Here is a 19,358-nt window from a genome sequence, read left to right as displayed (position 1 = left end):
TTTGATAAGATACTGAAGCCTCCGCCTCGAAAAACGAGAATCCAAAAATCTTCTCAACCACATACTCCAACTCCCCATCAACCAACACAGGGGCCGGAGGATCAACAGAGGGAACAACGGGTACCACATATTTCCGCAATAAAGATCTATGGAAGACATTATGGATAGCAAAAGAGGCCGGAAGCGCCAATCGAAAAGACACCAGATTAATAATCCCAGAAATCCTATAAGGACCAATAAACCGAGGCTTAAACTTAGGAGAAGAAACCTTCATAGGAACATGACGGGAAGACAACCAGACCAGATCCCCAACCTGAAGCCGGGAACCAACACACCGACGACGGTTAGCAAAACGTTGAGCCTCCTCCTGAGACAACACCAAATTGTCCACCACATGAGCCCAAATCTGCTGCAACCTGTCAACCACCGAATCCACACCAGGACAGTCAGAAGGCTCAACCTGCCCAGAAGAAAAACGAGGATGAAAACCAAAATTACAAAAAAAAGGCGAAACCAAAGTAGCCGAACTAGCCCGATTATTAAGGGCAAACTCGGCCAATGGCAAAAAGGCCACCCAATCATCCTGATCAGCAGACACAAAGCATCTCAAATAATTCTCCAAGGTCTGATTAGTTCGCTCGGTTTGGCCATTTGTCTGAGGATGAAATGCAGAGGAAAAAGATAAATCAATGACCAGCCTAGCACAAAAGGCCCGCCAAAACCTAGAAACAAACTGGGAACCTCCGTCAGACACAATATTCTCCGGAATACCATGCAAACGAACCACATGCTGAAAAAACAACGAAACTAAATCTGAAGAGGAAGGCAATTTAGGCAAAGGCACCAAATGAACCATCTTAGAAAACCGGTCACAAACAACCCAGATAACCGACATCCTCTGGGAAACCGGAAGATCAGAAATAAAATCCATAGAAATATGCGTCCAGGGCCTCTCAGGGACCAGCAATGGCAAAAGCAACCCACTAGCACGGGAACAACAAGGCTTGGCCCGTGCACAAGTCCCACAGGACTGCACAAAAGAACGCACATCACGTGATAAAGAAGGCCACCAAAAGGACCTACCAACCAAGTCTCTGGTACCAAAAATACCAGGATGACCAGCCAACACAGAACAGTGAACCTCAGAGATCACTCTACTAGTCCATCTGTCAGGAACAAACAGTTTCCCCACTGGACAACGATCAGGTCCTGTCAGCCTGAAATTCCTGAAGAACCCGTCGTAAATCAGGGGAAATAGCAAAAAGAACCACCCCTTCTTTCAGAATGCCGACCGGTTCAAGGACCTCAGGAGAATCAGGCAAAAAACTCATAGAAAGGGCATCAGCCTTAATATTCTTGGAACCCGGAAGATACGAGACCACAAAATCAAAACGGGAAAAAAACAAGGACCATCGAGCCTGTCTAGGATTCAGCCGCTTGGCAGACTCGAGGTAAATCAAATTCTTATGATCGGTCAAGACCACAATACGGTGCTTAGCTCCCTCAAGCCAATGTCGCCACTCCTCAAATGCCCACTTCATAGCCAACAACTCCCGATTGCCAACATCATAATTGCGTTCAGCAGGCGAAAATTTACGGGAAAAGAATGCACACGGTTTCGTCAAGGAACCAACATGATCCCTCTGGGACAAAACGGCCCCTGCGCCAATCTCAGAAGCGTCAATCTCAACCTGAAACGGAAGGGAAACATCCGGTTGGCACAACACCGGAGCAGAAGTAAATCGATGTTTAAGCTCCTGAAAGGCAGAAACAGCCGCAGAGGACCAATTCGCCACATCCGCGCCTTTTTTCGTCAAATCGGTCAACGGTTTAACCACGCTGGAAAAGTTAGCAATGAAACGGCGATAAAAATTTGCAAAACCCAAAAATTTCTGAAGGCTCTTTACGGACGTGGGTTGAATCCAATCATGAATGGCCTGAACCTTAACCGGATCCATCTCAATAGATGAAGCATTAGTGAGCCCAAACGGCATCACAAGGTATTCAAAATGGCCTTCGGGCGTATTGAACGCAGTTTTCCATTCATCACCCTGCTTAATACGAACAAGATTATACGCCCCCCGAAGGTCAATCTTCGTAAACCAACTAGCCCCCTTAATCCTAGCAAACAAATCGGAAAGCAAAGGTAAAGGGTATTGAAACTTGACCGTGATCTTATTCAAGAGGCGATAATCAATACAGGGTCTCAAGGAGCCATCTTTCTTAGCAACAAAAAAAATCCCGCTCCCATCGGTGAAGAATATGGCCGAATATGCCCTTTCTCCAAAGACTCCTTAACATAACTCCGCATAGCGGTATGTTCTGGCACAGACAGGTTGAAGAGTCGGCCCTTAGGAAACTTACAGCCTGGAATCAAATCAATAGCACAATCACAGTCCCTGTGTGGTGGAAGAGGTGGACTTGGGCTCATCGAATACATCCTGAAAATCAGACAAAAACTCTGGAATTTCGGAAGAGGAAGAAGAGGAGATGGACATTAAAGGAACATCATTATGAACCCCCTGACAACCCCAACTAGTCACAGACATAGACTTCCAATCCAACACAGGATTATGTACCTGCAACCACGGAAAACCCAACACGATAGCATCATGTAAATTATGCAATACCAGAAATCGACAGTCTTCCTGATGGGCTGGCGCCATGCGCATGGTCACCTGTGTCCAAAACTGGGGCTTATTTTTAGCCAAAGGTGTAGCATCAATGCCCCTTAAAGGAATAAGGTTCTGCAAGGGCTGCAAGGGGAAACCACAACGCCTGGCAAACTCAAGGTCCATTAAATTCAAAGCGGCGCCTGAATCCACAAACGCCAAGACAGAAAATGATGACAATGAGCAGATCAGGGACACCGATAACAGAAATTTAGGTTGTACAGTACTGATGGTAAATGAACTAGCGATCCTCTTTGTCCGTTTAGGGCAGACTGAAATGACATGAGAAGCGTCGCCACAATAATAACACAACGTATTCTGACGTCTGAGTCCTTGTCGTTCTGTCCTAGACAGAATCCTATCACACTGCATTGGCTCAGGACTCTGCTCTGAGGACAACGCCACAGCGCGCACAGTTCTGCGCTCCCGCAAGCGCCGATCAATCTGAATGGCCAAAGACATAGAATCACTCAGACCGACGGGCGTGGGAAACCCCACCATAACATCTTTAACGGATTCAGAAAGACCCTTTCTGAAAATTGCAGCCAAAGCATCATCATTCCATTTAGTCAACACAGACCATTTTCTAAATTTCTGACAATACAATTCTGCCGCCTCTTGACCCTGAGATAGGGCCAACAAGGTCTTCTCCACTTGATCCACAGAATTAGGTTCATCATATAATAGTCCTAAAGCCTGAAAAAAGGAATCTACATTAAGCAAAGCCGGATTCCCAGATTCCAGGGAAAATGCCCAATCCTGTGGATCACCACGCAGCAGGGAAATGACAATTTTAACCTGCTGAATAGAACTCCCAGAGGATCAAGGTCTCAAAGCAAAAAACAGTTTACAGTTGTTTTTAAAACTCAAAAATTTGGACCTGTCACCAAAAAACAAATCAGGAGTAGGAATCTTCGGCTCTAAAACAGGAGTCTCAACAATATAATCAGAAATTCCCTGTACCCTAGCAGCAAGCTGGTCTACACGAGAAGCTAATTCCTGAACATCCATGCTAACACAAGACTCCTTAGCCACCCAGAGAAAAAGAGGGAAGAAAATGCAAAGCAAACTGCAGAAAAAAAAATGACTCAACACCTTTCTTCCCTTCTTCTGAGATGCATTTAACTCATAGCTGGCCAGTTGTACTGTTATGATCCGGTGACTTTGGAGCCGCATGAACTTTCTCTGGAGTAGGTGGAAACTATACTAGATCCTGAACTAACACCGCAACTAGAAGTAGCCGTGGGGTGTGCCTAACAAACCCTAGACACCTCGACACAGCCGGAGGACTAAATACCCCTATAGATGGAAATGGGAATACTACCTTGCCTCAGAGCAGAACCCCAAAGGATAGGCAGCCCCCCATGAATATTGACTGTGAGTAGGAGAGGAAAGACACACGCAGGCAGAAAACAGGATTCAGCAAAAGAGGCCACTCTAGCTAAATAGGGAAAGATAGGACAGAATACTAAGCGGTCAGTATTAAAACCCTTCCAAAAATATCCACAGCAGATAATACAAAAAGTTCCACAATCTAACTAAAGACATGGAATGTATATCTGCCACTCCAGAGAATCCAACAAGACTGAGAAAATACTGACACAATCTAAGCTGGACAAAAAAAACACTGAATAGCACAGAATTATTAAGCACACAGCATGTGTGCCACAGAAACCAAAACCAGACACTTATCTTTGCTGATTTGGCAGAAGGCAGAAGGAACCAAACCAGGACCAAAACCTCCCAACAACCATGGACAACTGGCAAGGACTAATGAATCCTGCACGCCTAAATACCCCAGTCAGAACTGCAATCAGCAGATACACCTGACCAGGACTGCAACTCAGGGACAACTGCATTACCACCTACAACCACCGGAGGGAGCCCAAAAGCAGAATTCACAACAGCATAGTTGGTTTATAGCTACCCTTACGAGAGACCAGACTCGAGTAAAGGAATCGATAAACCAGAATGAGTGAAGAACCAAGAGACCAGACCCAAGTGAAGACTCAGGAGACCAAACCTGAGTAAAGGAACCGAGAGACCAGACCAGAGTAAAGGAATCGATAAACAAGACCGAGTGAAGAACCGAGAGACCAGACCCAAGTGAAGACTCAGAAAACCAAACCCGAGTAAAGGAACCGAGAGACAAGCCCCGGGAGAAGGAATCAGAGTCAAGTGAGCAGAGCCAGTGTTAAAAGAGAAACAACTAGGCCGCAAGGAGTAACATTCGGGTGAGCCATCTCTTGTAGTGTATACGTACGATACAAAGTGGGGACCAGGAATGAAGGCGTCCAGTGTGACAAGTGGGCGAAGTTTGCCGAGTTGCTGTATACTTCGAAGGCCTCCCTTTAATTGTATTAATTGAATAAATAGTTGTTTGTCTAAGTACCATTGTCTCCTCATTTTCTGTGCTGCTGCATCTACGTGCCTGTTAACAATAGATCTATTGAAGAAGCAAACTAACCCAGTCACCACAGCCACAGGAGTCGTGACCCTGCGGACTACAATAGGCTCTCTCCCTAAACACAAGCTTATGCTTGAAAAAAAGCCGGATACGCACTTTCTATATGTTCTGAATCTCTCTGAATCTAATTGAACCATTTAGTGTATAACTAATGAAGGTCTAACGACCGAAACGGTTTTGTACACCTTCTTCATACTGTAAATATATTCACCTGATTGAGTTCCGGATTCTTGGACTTTCTGTATGTAATGGGTTGGGACCCCATCCGTGCACCTACAATCAAGGGGTGCCGTTCCTTCTCCACAGTACAAACTAGCCCAGTGTCAGGCACACTAGGTCCTGACACTAGCCAGCAGCAGGGTGTTATGAGCCAAGGCATCTGGAAACTAACCAGGACCTGGGATTGATCACTATATATTTTTCCTTTCTGTGTCTGCTCTGGTCTTTTAATTAATTTTAGGGGCTATTATGGGGTCTCAATACTTTCATTGGCCTGTTCTAGAGTCTAACAAAGTTTATGATTCTATGAGACGAGCCCCTTATTAGTGGTCCTGCTCACAAGATCACTGCATTTTTATGCACTTTTTTTTTCTAGCCAAAACCAATAATTCGTTTATATTTCCCATTTCTGGCTTTGGCTCAAAATTCTGCTTTGAAAACTACCCTTTCTATAAAAAAAAAAAAAAAAGACTAAAAATAAGTTTAAACTGATGTTAAAGTAATAAAGCAGTCAGATACTCACCGGGAAGAATAACTTCAATCAAGTCTCCTTCTCCAATAAAATTACTGGGTATAAGGCGCTCTAGGACATTTTCTGAGTTCAGGTTATGGCGAAAGAGTTGAATCTTTTCGGAAACTCCCAAAAATCCATATTCAGGGTACTAAAAAAGAAAACAAAAAGAATTAATGATGGTCAAGATGTTCTAAATATATGGAAATGTCAACACAACGGAACGTTGTAGAGCTAGCATAGGATGTACATGAAGATGACTTGATAAGTTAGGAGATTGTGTGCCGGCTACCATTTTCTAATAACTATATATACTATATATAGTATAATATATATATTATATATATATATATATATATGTATTTATATATAATATAATATATATATATAAATACTATATATTTCTATAACTCTAAATAATATTTCTTTTTTTCCACATACTATGACGACTGAAGCCAGATTTAAAATATACATAATAACTTTTGAGTACATCTTTCTCAATACGTTTTTGTTCTTGTCAGTGTGCAGGCTTGTGGTAGAACTTGTTGTGCTGGTCATGACCGCCGTGCTCCGATGCACCCAGACAGGAAGGAACAGGACGGTATGAATGTGCCAAATATTTCACGGGAGCTTGGATCGTTCTATCAGTAACCGCTCACATTGGCCTCAAATTTTGTAATCACTAGTACTAAAAGAAACACTGAAAATTCAAGAAAAAGAGAAAGGAAAAATTATTTGCAAATATCACATGTGCAAACTGTTACGATTCCGCAAGTCTCTGTGTCCTATGGACGCTGGATAGCAGGGTCGTGTAGGGCTATCAGTGCTATCAGTGACTGCTCAGCCTCCCTATGGATAGCAGGGGCGTGTCAGGCAGTCAGTACTGTGAGTGACAGCTCAGTCGCCCTGTGGATAGCAGGGTCGTGTCGAGCGGTCAGTGCTGTGAGTGACAGCTCAGCCTCTCTATGGATAGCAGAGACGTGTCGAGCGGTCAGTGCTGTGAGTGACAGCTCAGCCGCCCTGTGGATAGCAGGGTCGTGTCGAGCGGTCAGTGCTGTGAGTGACTGCTCAGCCTCCCTATAGATAGCAGGGGCGTGTCAAGAGGTAAGTGCTGTGAGTGACAGCTCAGCCGCCCTATGGATAGCAGGGGCGTTTTGAGAGGTCAGTGCTGTGAGTGACTGCTCAGCCTCCCTATGGATAGCAGGGGTGTGTCAAGCGGTCAATGCTGCGAGTGACAGCTCAGCCGCCCTATGAATAGCAGGGTCATGTCGAGCGGTCAGTGCTGTGACTGACTGCTCAGCCTCCCTAAGGTTGGCAGGGGCATGTCTGGCTCTCAGTGCTGTGAGTGATTGCTCAGCTGTCCTATGAATAGCAGGGGCGTGTTGGGCGGTCAGTGCTGTGAGTGACTGGTCAGCCTCCCTATGGATAGTAGGAGCGTGTCGGGCAGTCAGTGCTGTGACTGGTCATCCGCCCTATGGATAGCAGGGGCGTATCGGACGGTCAGTGCTGTGAGTGACTGCTCAGTTGTCCTATGGATAGCAGGGTCGTGTCGGGTTGTCAATGCTGTGAGTGAAAGCTCAGCCGCCCTATGGATAGCAGGGTCATGTCGAGCGGTCAGTGCTGTGACTTCTCAGCCTCCCTAAGGTTGGCAGGGGCATGTCTGGTTGTCAGTGCTGTGAGTGATTGCTCAGCTGTCCTATGAATAGCAGGGGCGTGTTGGGCGGTCAGTGCTGTGAGTGACTGCTTAGCCCCCCTTTGGATAGCAGGGGCGTGTTGAGCAGGCAGGGCTGTGAGTGACTGCTCAGCCTCCCTAAGGATAGCAGGGGCATGTCTGGCTGTCAGTGCTGTGAGTGACTGATCAGCTGTCTTATGGATAGCAGGGGCGTGTCGGGCAGGCAGTGCTGTGAGTGACTGCTCAGCCTCCTTATGGATAGCAGGGTCGTGTTGGGCGGTCAGTGCTGTGAGTGACTGGTCAGCCTCCTTATGGATAGCAGGAGCGTGTCGGGCAGTCAGTGCTGTGACTGGTCATCCGCTCTATGGATAGCAGGGGCGTATCGGATGGTCAGTGCTGTGAGTGACTGCTCAGTTGTCCTATGGATAGCAGGGGTGTGTCAGGCTGTCAGTGCTGTGAGTGACTGCTCAGCCTCCCCATGGATAGCAGGGTCGTGTTGGGCGGTCAGTGCTGTGAGTGGCAGCTCAGCCCCCTATGGATAGCAGGGGCATGTCTGGCTGTCAGTGCTGTGAATGACTGCTCAGCCTTCCTGTGGATAGCAGGAACGTGTCGGGTGGTCAGTGCAGTGAGTGACAGCTCATCCGCCCTATGGAATGCAGGGGCATGTCAGGCTGTCAGTGTTGTGTTTGGATTTCCTCCAGGTGTTTTAATTTCCAGGTAATTGCCAGGCTATTTAACTGACTGGCAATGTCTGATAATTGCCAATTGTAGCTTCAGCTCAGTGGTATTACTCTGTTGCTCTGTATTTTGATATTCTGATCTTTTGTTGCCGGACCTTGGACTACTCGTTTGTACAACCCATTTTGCCTTTGAAGTATTCTAACTTTCATTACCAGTCCCTAGACTTTCACCCTGACTTTCCGTTTGTCTTACCCCTCTGGCTTTTGACCTTGGACCTCTTGACCAGTCTGCCTCATAGCTAGTCCGTGAATAGTGACTAGCGTCACACAACCCTTACAGCTGCAGAAATAATTATACAGCCAATATAGCCACAATCTAGGGAAAATTTATAGAATTGGCTATAAGGCTAAAGATGACATTGGAAACTATACTAAGGACAGGTACATGCGATCCGACAAAACCCGGACCAATGTTATTTTACGGCGCCGTGCACATGTCCACTGCATGTCCGAGTTTGATCTGCTCTTTGGATCTCACTCAGCCATGCATGTCAATGAGTCTGTGGAAAACATCAAACTGCACTCGGATGACATCTGAGTGCGGTCCCATTTCCAAAGACTGACAGAATGCAGAAGATGGAGATTTTGTTTTCCAGCTTCCCCTCACCCGAGAGAATCGTATCCCACTCTGATCGGAGTGTTATTAACATAATCTGTCTGATTCTCTCAGATGATAGAATCTGCGACCATCTGCACCTAGGCTAATAATTATAATTGGTGACATTTTATTGTGACTTGGTTGGTAAATCATGCAAGAGAAAAGTTGAAGAAAAGGTTGTGTGTTAAAACTAAAGTCATCTGTAAATTTGAAGCAATGAGAAACATGAAGTTGGATAAACTTTATTTCCAACCATAGTCAACATCTGTATATGACTGTACGTTCCCTCTGGTTTTGCTCGGGTTTTCTCCGGGTATTCCAGTTTTCTCCTATATTTTACAAACATACTGATCGGATAATTATCTTACTACAAAATTGGCCCAAGTTAGTCTGAAACAGGAAAATGATCACATCAGGGACAAGGATGGATGTAAATGATGACTGTACAGCGTTAAAGAATATGCTGCATCATATAGCCAGCAGAAATAAAAAAGACGTGTCCCTTAACCTCGGTGCGTCTTATACAGTAGATTGCCAAGGGATGGTAACATGATAAGGTGCTGGGGCGTCACTATGGTAGGGTTACATCACGCCCAGGATTTAGAGTCTAGACCAGTGTTCCTCAACTCCAGTCCTCAAGAGACACCAAGAGATCATGTTTTCAGAATTTCCTTGGGATATCCAGAAAACATGATCCATTGGTGACTCTTTAGAAATGGAGTTGGGCGCCACTGGTCTAGGGCAACCCAAAAAGTCCCTTTGGCCCATATGTGAAGACCAATACTATCATAAAGACCTTTACCCTTAAAGAGTAACCGTCATTTTAATTTTGATTTTAGTTTTTAAATCAATATTACTCATGAAAATAAGCAACTTTGCAATATATCTTATCAGATCCATTTCTTTATCCTCCTGGACTGAACTTTCCTTCACAATTCATGGGTAAAACCTGTAAAATCTTTGTTCAGCGAAGACAGATTTCCCCATTACCGAGCTAGGAGATGACAGTTGATGCTTATAAGATTCTATGAAGATGGGAGGAGCTAGAGGCCGACACAGACATTCTACTGCACGTTCTCCATAGAACTTTACAAGCACTAACTGTCATCTCATATCTCTTTAATGGGAAAATATTTATGCACTGAAGACAGATTTTACCCCTGGATTGAGAATTTCGAGATTGAAAGATCAGTCCGCCAGATTTCTCTGATGAGATATATTGCAAAGTTTTATATTTTCATGTGTACTATTGATTTCTGAAAATGATAAAAAATAAATAAAATGAAGGTTACTTTTTAAATTCATGTCTCAAAATGGGCGAGTGAGGAGCAATTTCTCAACAATTCCAAATATTGACCAAATAAAATAGTTGTTCTCCTGGTGTGGGTAGAAGACAGTCTGGATACAAATGATCTCACTTGAGGAGTCGCTTTGTTGCTCTCATTTACACACATATCGTCATTTCTATAGTTTTCAAACCTACAAATGCAGAAAATACAACTTTGTAGCAGAGGAAGATGATGCAGGTGAGGTAGACCATGGAATATGCACGGTATTGTCTAAAAGCATTGAGGTGAGGTTAAAGGAAAAAAAAACATTTAACTATGAACAAGGCATTTCTGAAAGGCTTTAAAGGTGTGGTGTGAACTGTTACATCAGAAGCAACACAAGACTTGGGTGTTGAACAAAGCACTGAAGCAGCAGAAGAAAAAAGACAATGTGGGGTGGTGACATTTTTCAGCAATACATGCAGTTATCTAGTGAAAGGGCCATTGCTGCAGCTCCATACACAAACATTTATGGAAGGGATACAGTGATGTTAGAATTTGTAGATGACAGTGGCGCCTGAAAGCACCATATGATGGCACAGAGATCTGTATTATTGAACTGTAAGGACCCACTAGGCTATGGATATGTCAGTATGTATGCCCCTGGCTGGGGGCCCCTGGGACAGCGGGGCCCTAGGCAGCTGCCTAGTCTGCCTGCCCCTAACACCAGCCCTGCCTAAGCCCCCACAAGTTCTATACACACTGCTTTAGGCCGGTGTCACACTCAGCATATGGAAATACGGTCCTTTTTTTCCCAAAACACTGTTCCGTATTCAATGCGAGGATGCGATTTTTACGCACAGCATCCAATAAAGGAAAACATCCAATACAGGAAAACCACCTATGCCAAGCATGGTATCCATCCACAGACAGCTGTTTCGGGGTGTTTGCCCCTCATCAGTGTGGAGTAGGAATCTGGCTATTAGGAGCAGTGCCTAGTAAAAGGCTGTGAAGGAACAGATGATTGGCCTCGGGGAGACCAAAACATCCAACACCGCGGAGACACCATCACGTGTTTCTCAACGCAGATGTTTTCCTTTATTGGATGCTGCCCTTCCCGTGGTTGTTCCTTCCCGGGGAAAGGTCTGGCTATTCACTGCTTGCGTTGAGAAACACGTGATGGTGTCTCCGCAGCTATCCTACATGCATTTGCATATTTCCCATAAGGGATGGGGGCAGTGTTCTGGATCACTGCGTTGAGAAACACGTGATGGTGTCTCCGCGGTGTTGGATGTTTTGGTCTCCCCGAGGCCAATCATCTGTTCCTTCACAGTTTTTTTCTCGCAGGCTTGCAAAATGGACATATCATGGACCCATCGGCTCAAATATTCTTAAAAACATATATACAGTCTATATATATATATATATATATGTCAGTGAGACACATATATATATATTTAATTCAGCGCTAGATAGCAGAAAACTTTTCAGAATATTTTCCCAGGCTTGATTTCATATGAGGACATCCAGCAGAGGGCGCATAACCGCGACTCGAGGTAACTACAGTACATTCCCCTGCATTCCATTCATTCACCAAGTTTTACAGTCAGGAGCACAGCTGCATTATAATGGATAGGTGTCATAATTGACGCCTCTCCATTATTAATCTGGCGTAATGTCACCTTACAATAGCAAGGTGACATTAACCCTTCATTACCCCATTTCCCACCGCTACACGGGAGTGGGAAGAGAGTGGCCAAGTGCCAGAATAGGCGCATCCTCCAGATGTGCCTTTTCTGGGGTGGCTGGGGGCAGATGTTTGTAGCCGGGGGGGGGTCCTATAACCATGGTACCTCTCTAAGCTATTAATATCTGCCCTCAGTCAATGGCTTTCCCACTCTGGCGGAGAAAATTGCACGGGAGCCCACGCCATTTTTTCCGGGATTTAACCCTTTAATTTAATAGCTAGAGCCCCCAAATTTTACACAGAGACACTTGTTACATTAGTAAAAAGAAATATGTAATAAAAGAAGGGATATGAGATGGTTTACTGTCTGTAAACCATGTCTCATATCCTGTCGGGTTTGTGAAGGAGAGAGGAAAAGCCGGCAATTGAATTACCGGCTTTTCTGCTATCTAGCGCTGAATTATATATATATATATATATATATATATATATATATATATATGTGTGTCTCACTGACATATATATATATATATATATATATATATATATATATATATATATACACAGCTATTCTATGTGTTATGATCCTGGTGGTAAGGACCACAAAACTGACCTGATAGGTAAACCAGAAAATAAGACAAGCTCTGGGAATGTGGGAACTATACTGACCGCAACTCTGAACCTATCCACACACACTAAAGGCAGCCGTGGAGCGTACCTGAAAACCTAGACGCCTCTTCACAGCCTGAGAAACTAGCTACCCCTAGAGAGAAATACAGCCTCACTTGCCTCAGAGAAATTACCCCAATGTTTTAGACAGCCCCCCACAAATAATAATGGTGAGTTAAGGGGAAAACACAAACGTAGGAGTGAAAATAGGTTTTAGCAAATGAGGCCCGCTAACTAAAAATAGACAGAAGATAGCAAGGAGTCTGTGCGGTCAGTATAAAATACTATCAAAATTATCCACGCAGAGAATACAAAAAACCCCCACACCGACTCACGATGTGAGGGGCGCAACTCCGCACCCAGAGCTTCCAGCGAGCGAGGAAATCACATATAAGCAAGCTGGACTGAACTAATAATATACTGAGAAACATTTTCAAGGCAATAATGAACAAACATGAACTAGCAAAACTTAGCTTCTCCAGAAGGAGACAGTTCACAAGGGAAGTCCAAGAGAGATCTGAACCAGTACTGAATACAACGACAGCAGGCAACCAGTAAAGGTCCAGGTGGAGTTAAATAGGAGCCAGACTAGCAGAAAACGAGGCAGCTGAGCCCAGCTGGACACCAGCTGTATAGCTTAAAGCCACCAGAGGGAGCCCAAGAACAGAACTCACACAGTACCACTCATGACCACAGGAGGGAGCCCGAGAACGGAATTCACAACATCTATGTGTACACATTTATTCTACCTATTCTATTCTATTCTATTCTGTCAGTGTGATTTTACTGTACACCACACTGAAATGCCGGCTTTTCCATAGAACATCGCTGCGTATTTCTCGCAAGTCACACGCATGGTCCGTTTGTAATCCGTAATTTTCTCGCCCCCATAGACTTTCATTGGCGGATTTTTTGTGCAATACGCTGACAAACGCAGCATGCTGCGATTTTCTACGCCCGTAACATACCGTATATTACGGATGCGTAATATACGGCAGATAGGAGCTGGGCCATAGAGAATCATTGGGCCGTGTGCAATGCGTATTTTCTGCGCCTCTCATACGTCCGTAAAACTCGCCAGTGTGATGCCGGCCTTACTTTAACTGAAGCATCATGCTAGTACAGAGGATCATCCAACTGGTTAATGAATGGCACTACAGTAACTGAATGACCCTCATATTGTTCATTAACAATCGCCAGGATTTTCTGAGCTGATATAAATTGTTACATTTGTATTGACAAACGAGAAAGTGACATATCAACAGAATGTGAGGATACTAAGGTGGGATAGATTGAGCTGAATATTACTGCTAAGTCTTGGTAATCTTGAAACTGGAAATCGACCCCGACCCTTCCAAAAGTAGCAGGAACCAAAGGCAAAGTGACCATAAATAATCCAAGTTGAATTATGAACATTTCAGCCCTACAGACTCAATTGTCCTTACTTCACGCCTTTACCTACTCTATAGGTCCCCATACACATTAAATTAAATAGAATTTGTCAGCAAGTGTTTGCTATGTAATCTGAGAGCAGCATGATGTAGGGGCAGAGACCCTGATTCCAGCAATGTGTCACTTATTAGGCTGCGTGTTGCAGTTTTATTCAAAGCAAGAAATTATCACTACAGGACTAAGTGTCTCATGACTCGTGGTCCAACCCTGCACACACCAATAATTAGCAGCTTTTCATAAATATTCAATATACATAGAAAGCTGTCTATCAGTGGTGTGGGCGGGGTAATAGAAGGCTCAGCATTCAGAGCTCTGCTAGATCTGCAGCAGATAAAACAGTGCTTGTATCACAACTGCTGTACCCAGTAAACTGAGTGATACATTACTGGAATCAAGGTCTCTGTCCCTGCATCACGCTGCTGTCAGATTACATAGCAACAACCTATATAACACTATGGTTAAATAAAGAAGAATTAAGTACAGTAAGGCAATGATCAGATGTTACAGAAAAAATTCCGCAACGAATCCGCAGATAGAATCTTCATGTGTTACTTGTAGATTTGTTTGTGAATTTCATTCTACTCCTCTTACTAACATTGAATAGGGTGAAAACTGCAATTAAAATCTACATAATAACGAGCACGCTGCAGATTTAAAATCCGCACCCTGTTTTCATTTTCTTGGGGAATTTTGTTTTCCACAATGTGTGACTGGGATTTTGAAAAACCCATTTACTTGTACTGTAAATTTCTGTGAACTTATGGTTCGGAGTCTGTACTGCAAATCTGGGACAAATCTGTGACGTGTGAACTTGGCTTTAAAAGGGATCATAAATAGTTTTTCAGACGTACAATAATCTCAATAGGAAACGTAAAAATGAAATCAAGTTAGCAAAGTTAAGATGCGTTTACACTGAAAGATTATCATCAGCGAGCGCTCCTAGGATTGCTCATTTATGATAATCTTGCGCATAAACAGGCTGCCAGTCACCCAATGGTTGAGCAAAATGATCGCTCATTGGGTGAAATTATTATTACACAGGCTTAGAATAATCGTTCTTGGCGTCACATCATCTTGTGCTGCTGAAAATAATGGCAGACTATTGCATTTTGTATGATGTGTTACAGATAGAGACTATATTGACTATCAAGTCAAATGCAGAACTGACAGAGGTACAGAAACGTGGACGAGGGATGGCCACAGGATGAGGGGGTACAGCAGGCATCAGCAGACACGCACAAAGATTAGACAGTATAATATGAATATTTACTAACCAGTTTATAAAATACTAGATAGTAGCCCGATTCTAACGCATCGGGTATTCTAGAATATGTATGTAGTTTATTTATGAAGATTTTAGAATAATACATTGAATACACAGGATTCGGACGGCCGCAACCAATTAGCAAAGCATGGTTCAAATCCCGCACCAATTCGCCGCCAGACTGCACCTGTCGCTGATTGTTCGCGGCCAGCCATGTATTATATAACAGCCCACATATTAAATAGCACAGCCACGTAGTATATTGCACAGACACATAGTGTATAGCACAGCCACGTAGTATATAGCACAGCCACGTAGTATATAGCACAGCCCACGGAGTATATAGCACAGCCCACGGAGTATATAGCACAGCCCACGGAGTGTATAGCACAGCCACATAGTTTAGAACAGCCCACGTAGCATATAACACAGCTCACGTAGTATATAACAGCCCATGCACGCAGTATGTAACACAGCCCACGTAGGTTATAACACAGCCCACGTAGTGTATAACACAGGCCACGTAGTGTATAACACAGGCCACGTAGTGTATAACACAGGCCACGTAGTATATAGCACAGCCCACGAAGTATATAGCACAGCCCACATAGTATATAGCACAGCCCACGCAGTATATTGCACAGCCCACGTAGTACATTGCACAGCCCACGTAGTACATTGCACAGCCCACGCAGGGCCGGTTTTAGACAAAGTGGGGCCCTAGGCAAAAATTTAACCCCTTCATGACCCAGCTTATTTTGACCTTAATGACCTGGCTGTTTTTTGCAATTCTGACCAATGTCCCTTTATGAGGTAATAACTCAGGAACGCTTCAACGGATCCTAGTGGTTCTGAGATTGTTTTTTCGTGACATATTGGGCTTCATGATAGTGGTAAATTTAGGGCGATAATTTTTGCGTTCATTTGTGAAAAAAATGGAAATTTGGCAAAAATTTTGAAAAGTTCGCAATTTTCACATTTTGAATTTTTATTCTGTTAAACGAGAGAGTTATGTGACACAAAATAGTTAATAAATAACATTACCCACATGTCTACTTTACATCAGCACAATTTTGGAAACCAATTTTTTTTTACTAGGAAGTTATAAGGGTTAAAATTTGACCAGCGATTTCTCATTTTTACAACGAAATTTACAAAACCATTTTTTTTAGGGACCACCTCACATTTGAAGTCAGTTTGAGGGGTCTATATGGCAGAAAATACCCAAAAGTGACACCAATCTAAAAACTGCACACCTCAAGGTGCTCAAAACCACATTCAAGAAGTTTATTAATCCTTCAGGTGCTTCACAGCAGCAGAAGCAACATGGAAGGCAAAAATGAACATTTAACTTTTTAGTCACAAAAATGATCTTTTTGCAACAATTTTTTTATTTTCCCAAGGGTCAAAAGAGAAACTGGACCCCAAAAGTTATTGTACAATTTGTCCTGAGTACGCCAATACCCCATTTGTGGGGGGAACCACTGTTTGGGCGCACGACAGGGCTCGAAAGGGAAGGAGCGCCATTTGACTTTTTCAATGAAAAATTGGCTCCAATTTTTAACGGACACCATGTCGCGTTTGGAGAGCCCCTGTGTGCCTAAACATTGGAGCTTCCCCACAAGTGACCCCATTTTGGAAACTAGACCCCCCAAGGAGCTTATCTAGATGCATAGTGAGATGGATCCTAAAATGTGTTGGGCAATTTCTCCTGAGTACACCGATACCTCATATGTGGGGGTAAACTACTGTTTGGGCACATGGCAAGGCTCGGAAGGGAAGGAGGGCCATTTGACTTTTGAATTAAAAATTAGCTCCAATCGTTAGCGGACACCATGTCGCGTTTGGAGAGCCCCTGTGTGTCTAAACATTGAAGCTCCTCCACATGTGACCCCATTTTGGAAACTAGATCCCCTAAGGAACTTATCTAGATGCATAGTGAGCACTTTGAACCCCAGGTGCTTCACAAATTGATCCGTAAAAATGAAAAAGTCCTTTTTTTTCACCAAAAAATTCTTTTAGCCTCAATTTGTTCATTTCTACATGGGCAAAAGGATAAAATGGCTCATAAAATTTATTGGGCAATCTCTCCTGAGTACACTGATACCTCACATGTGGGGGTAAACCACTGTTTGGGCACACGGCAGGGCTCGGAAGGGAAGGAGCGCCATTTGACTTTTTCAATTAAAAATTGGCTCCAATCTTAAGTGGACACCATGTCGCGTTTGGAGAGCCCCTGTGTGCCTAAACATTGGAGCTCCTAAACATGTGACCCCATTTTGGAAACTAGACCTCCCATGAAACTAATCTAGACGTGCGGTGACCACTTTAAACCCCCAAGTGCTTCACAGAAGTTTATAACTTCTATTTATAACTATATTTATATAACTATATTTTTCTTTCCTCAAAAATTATTTTTTAGCCCGCAATTTTTTATTTTCACAAGAGTAACAGGAGAAATTGGACCCCAAAAGTTGTTGTCCAGTTTGTCCTGAGTACGCTGGTACCCCATATATGGGGGGAAAACCACTGTTTGGGCACACATCAGGGCTCGGAAGGGAAGTAGTGACGTTTTGAAATGCAGACTTTGATGTAATGGTCTGCGGCGGGCGTCACGTTGCGTTTGCAGAGCCCCTGATGTGCCTAAACAGTAGAAACCCCCCACAAGTGACCCCATTTTGGAAACTAGACCCCCCAAGGAACTTATCTAGATATGTGGTGAGCACTTTGAACCCCCAAGTGCTTCACAGAAGTTTACAACGCAGAGCCGTGAAAATAAAAAATCATTTTTCTTTACTCAAAAATGATTTTTTAGCATGCAATTTTTTATTTCCACAATGGTAACAGAAGAAATTGGACCCCAATAGTGGTTGACCAGTTTGTCCTGAATATGCTGGTACCCCATATGTGGGGGTAAACCACTGTTTGGGCGCACGTCGGGGCTCGGAAGGGAGGGAGCACCATTTGACTTTTTGAACGCAAGATTGGCTGGAATCAATGGTGGCGCCATGTTGTGTTTGGAGACCCCTGATGTGCCTACAAAGTGGAAACCCCTCAATTCTAACTCCAACACTAACCCCAACACACCCCTAACCCTAATCCCAACTCTAGCCATAACCCAATCACAATCCTAACCCCAACACACCCCTAACCACAACCCCAACCCCAACACACCCCTTACCCTAATTCCCAACCCTAACCATAATCCCAACCCTAACCCTAATCCTAACCCTAATCCCAACCCTAACCACAACCCTAACCCCAACACACCCATAACCCTAACCACAAGCCTAATCTTATCCTTAGTTCCAACCCTAGCCCTAATTCCAACCCTAACCCTAAGGCTATGTGCCCACGTTGCGGATTCGTGTGAGATTTTTCCGCACCATTTTTGAAAAATCCGCAGGTAAAAGGCACTGCATTTTACCTGCGGATTTACCGCAGATTTCCAGTGTTTTTTGTGCGGATTTAACCTGCGGATTCCTATTGAGAAACAGGTGTAAAATGCTGTGGAATACGCACAAAGAATTGACATGCTGCGGAAAATACAACGCAGTGTATTTGATTTGATTTTCCATAGGTTTACATGGTACTGTAAACCTGATGGAAAACTGCTACGAATCCGCAGCAGCTAATCCACTGTGGATCCACAGCGAAATCCGCACCGTGTGCACATAGCCTAATTCTAACCCTAATTCTAACCCTAATTCTAACTCTAGCCCTAACCGTAACCCTAACCCTAGCCCTAACCCTAGTTGTAACCCTAACCCTAATTCTAACCCTAACCCTAGTGGAAAAATAAAAGTAAATATAATTTCTTTATTTTATTATTGTCCCTACCTATGGGGGTGATAAAGGGGGGGGGGGTTCATTTACAATTTTTTTTTATTTTGATCACTGTGATAGTGTCAGGACTCTGAACATTTTTTACCTTTTGTGCATTACTGCCCTTTTTCAAGATGGCATCTTTGGTCTCATGTGCACTGTCTCCTGCTATAAAACTCCACCCCAGCCTTCAGTCTGTGCTAGAGTATTCTGCCTTGCATTCAGCTCCTGACCTCTGATTACTCCCTGGCTATACACCTGCTCCTGTGAACCTGTGTGGTGATCCTGCTACTCTGCTCTGAGTTCCTGCTGCA

General features: G+C 43.9%; 1 protein-coding gene across 1 annotated transcript in view; it reads right to left on the bottom strand.

Moving 5' to 3' along the window:
* LOC143806696 (serine/threonine-protein kinase D3-like) overlaps positions 1 to 19,358 on the bottom strand; it is a 133,637-nt gene that overhangs the window by 73,164 nt on the left and 41,115 nt on the right. The window contains exon 3 of the mRNA XM_077287504.1: positions 5,882 to 6,020. Within this exon, the coding sequence (XP_077143619.1) occupies positions 5,882 to 6,020 (139 nt within the window). The remainder of the gene's footprint in view (positions 1 to 5,881; positions 6,021 to 19,358) is intronic.

Source organism: Ranitomeya variabilis, chromosome 2, assembly GCF_051348905.1.
Source record: "Ranitomeya variabilis isolate aRanVar5 chromosome 2, aRanVar5.hap1, whole genome shotgun sequence".
Classification (NCBI taxonomy): Eukaryota; Metazoa; Chordata; class Amphibia; order Anura; family Dendrobatidae; genus Ranitomeya; species Ranitomeya variabilis.
This window is presented reverse-complemented; position numbering and strand designations above follow the sequence as displayed.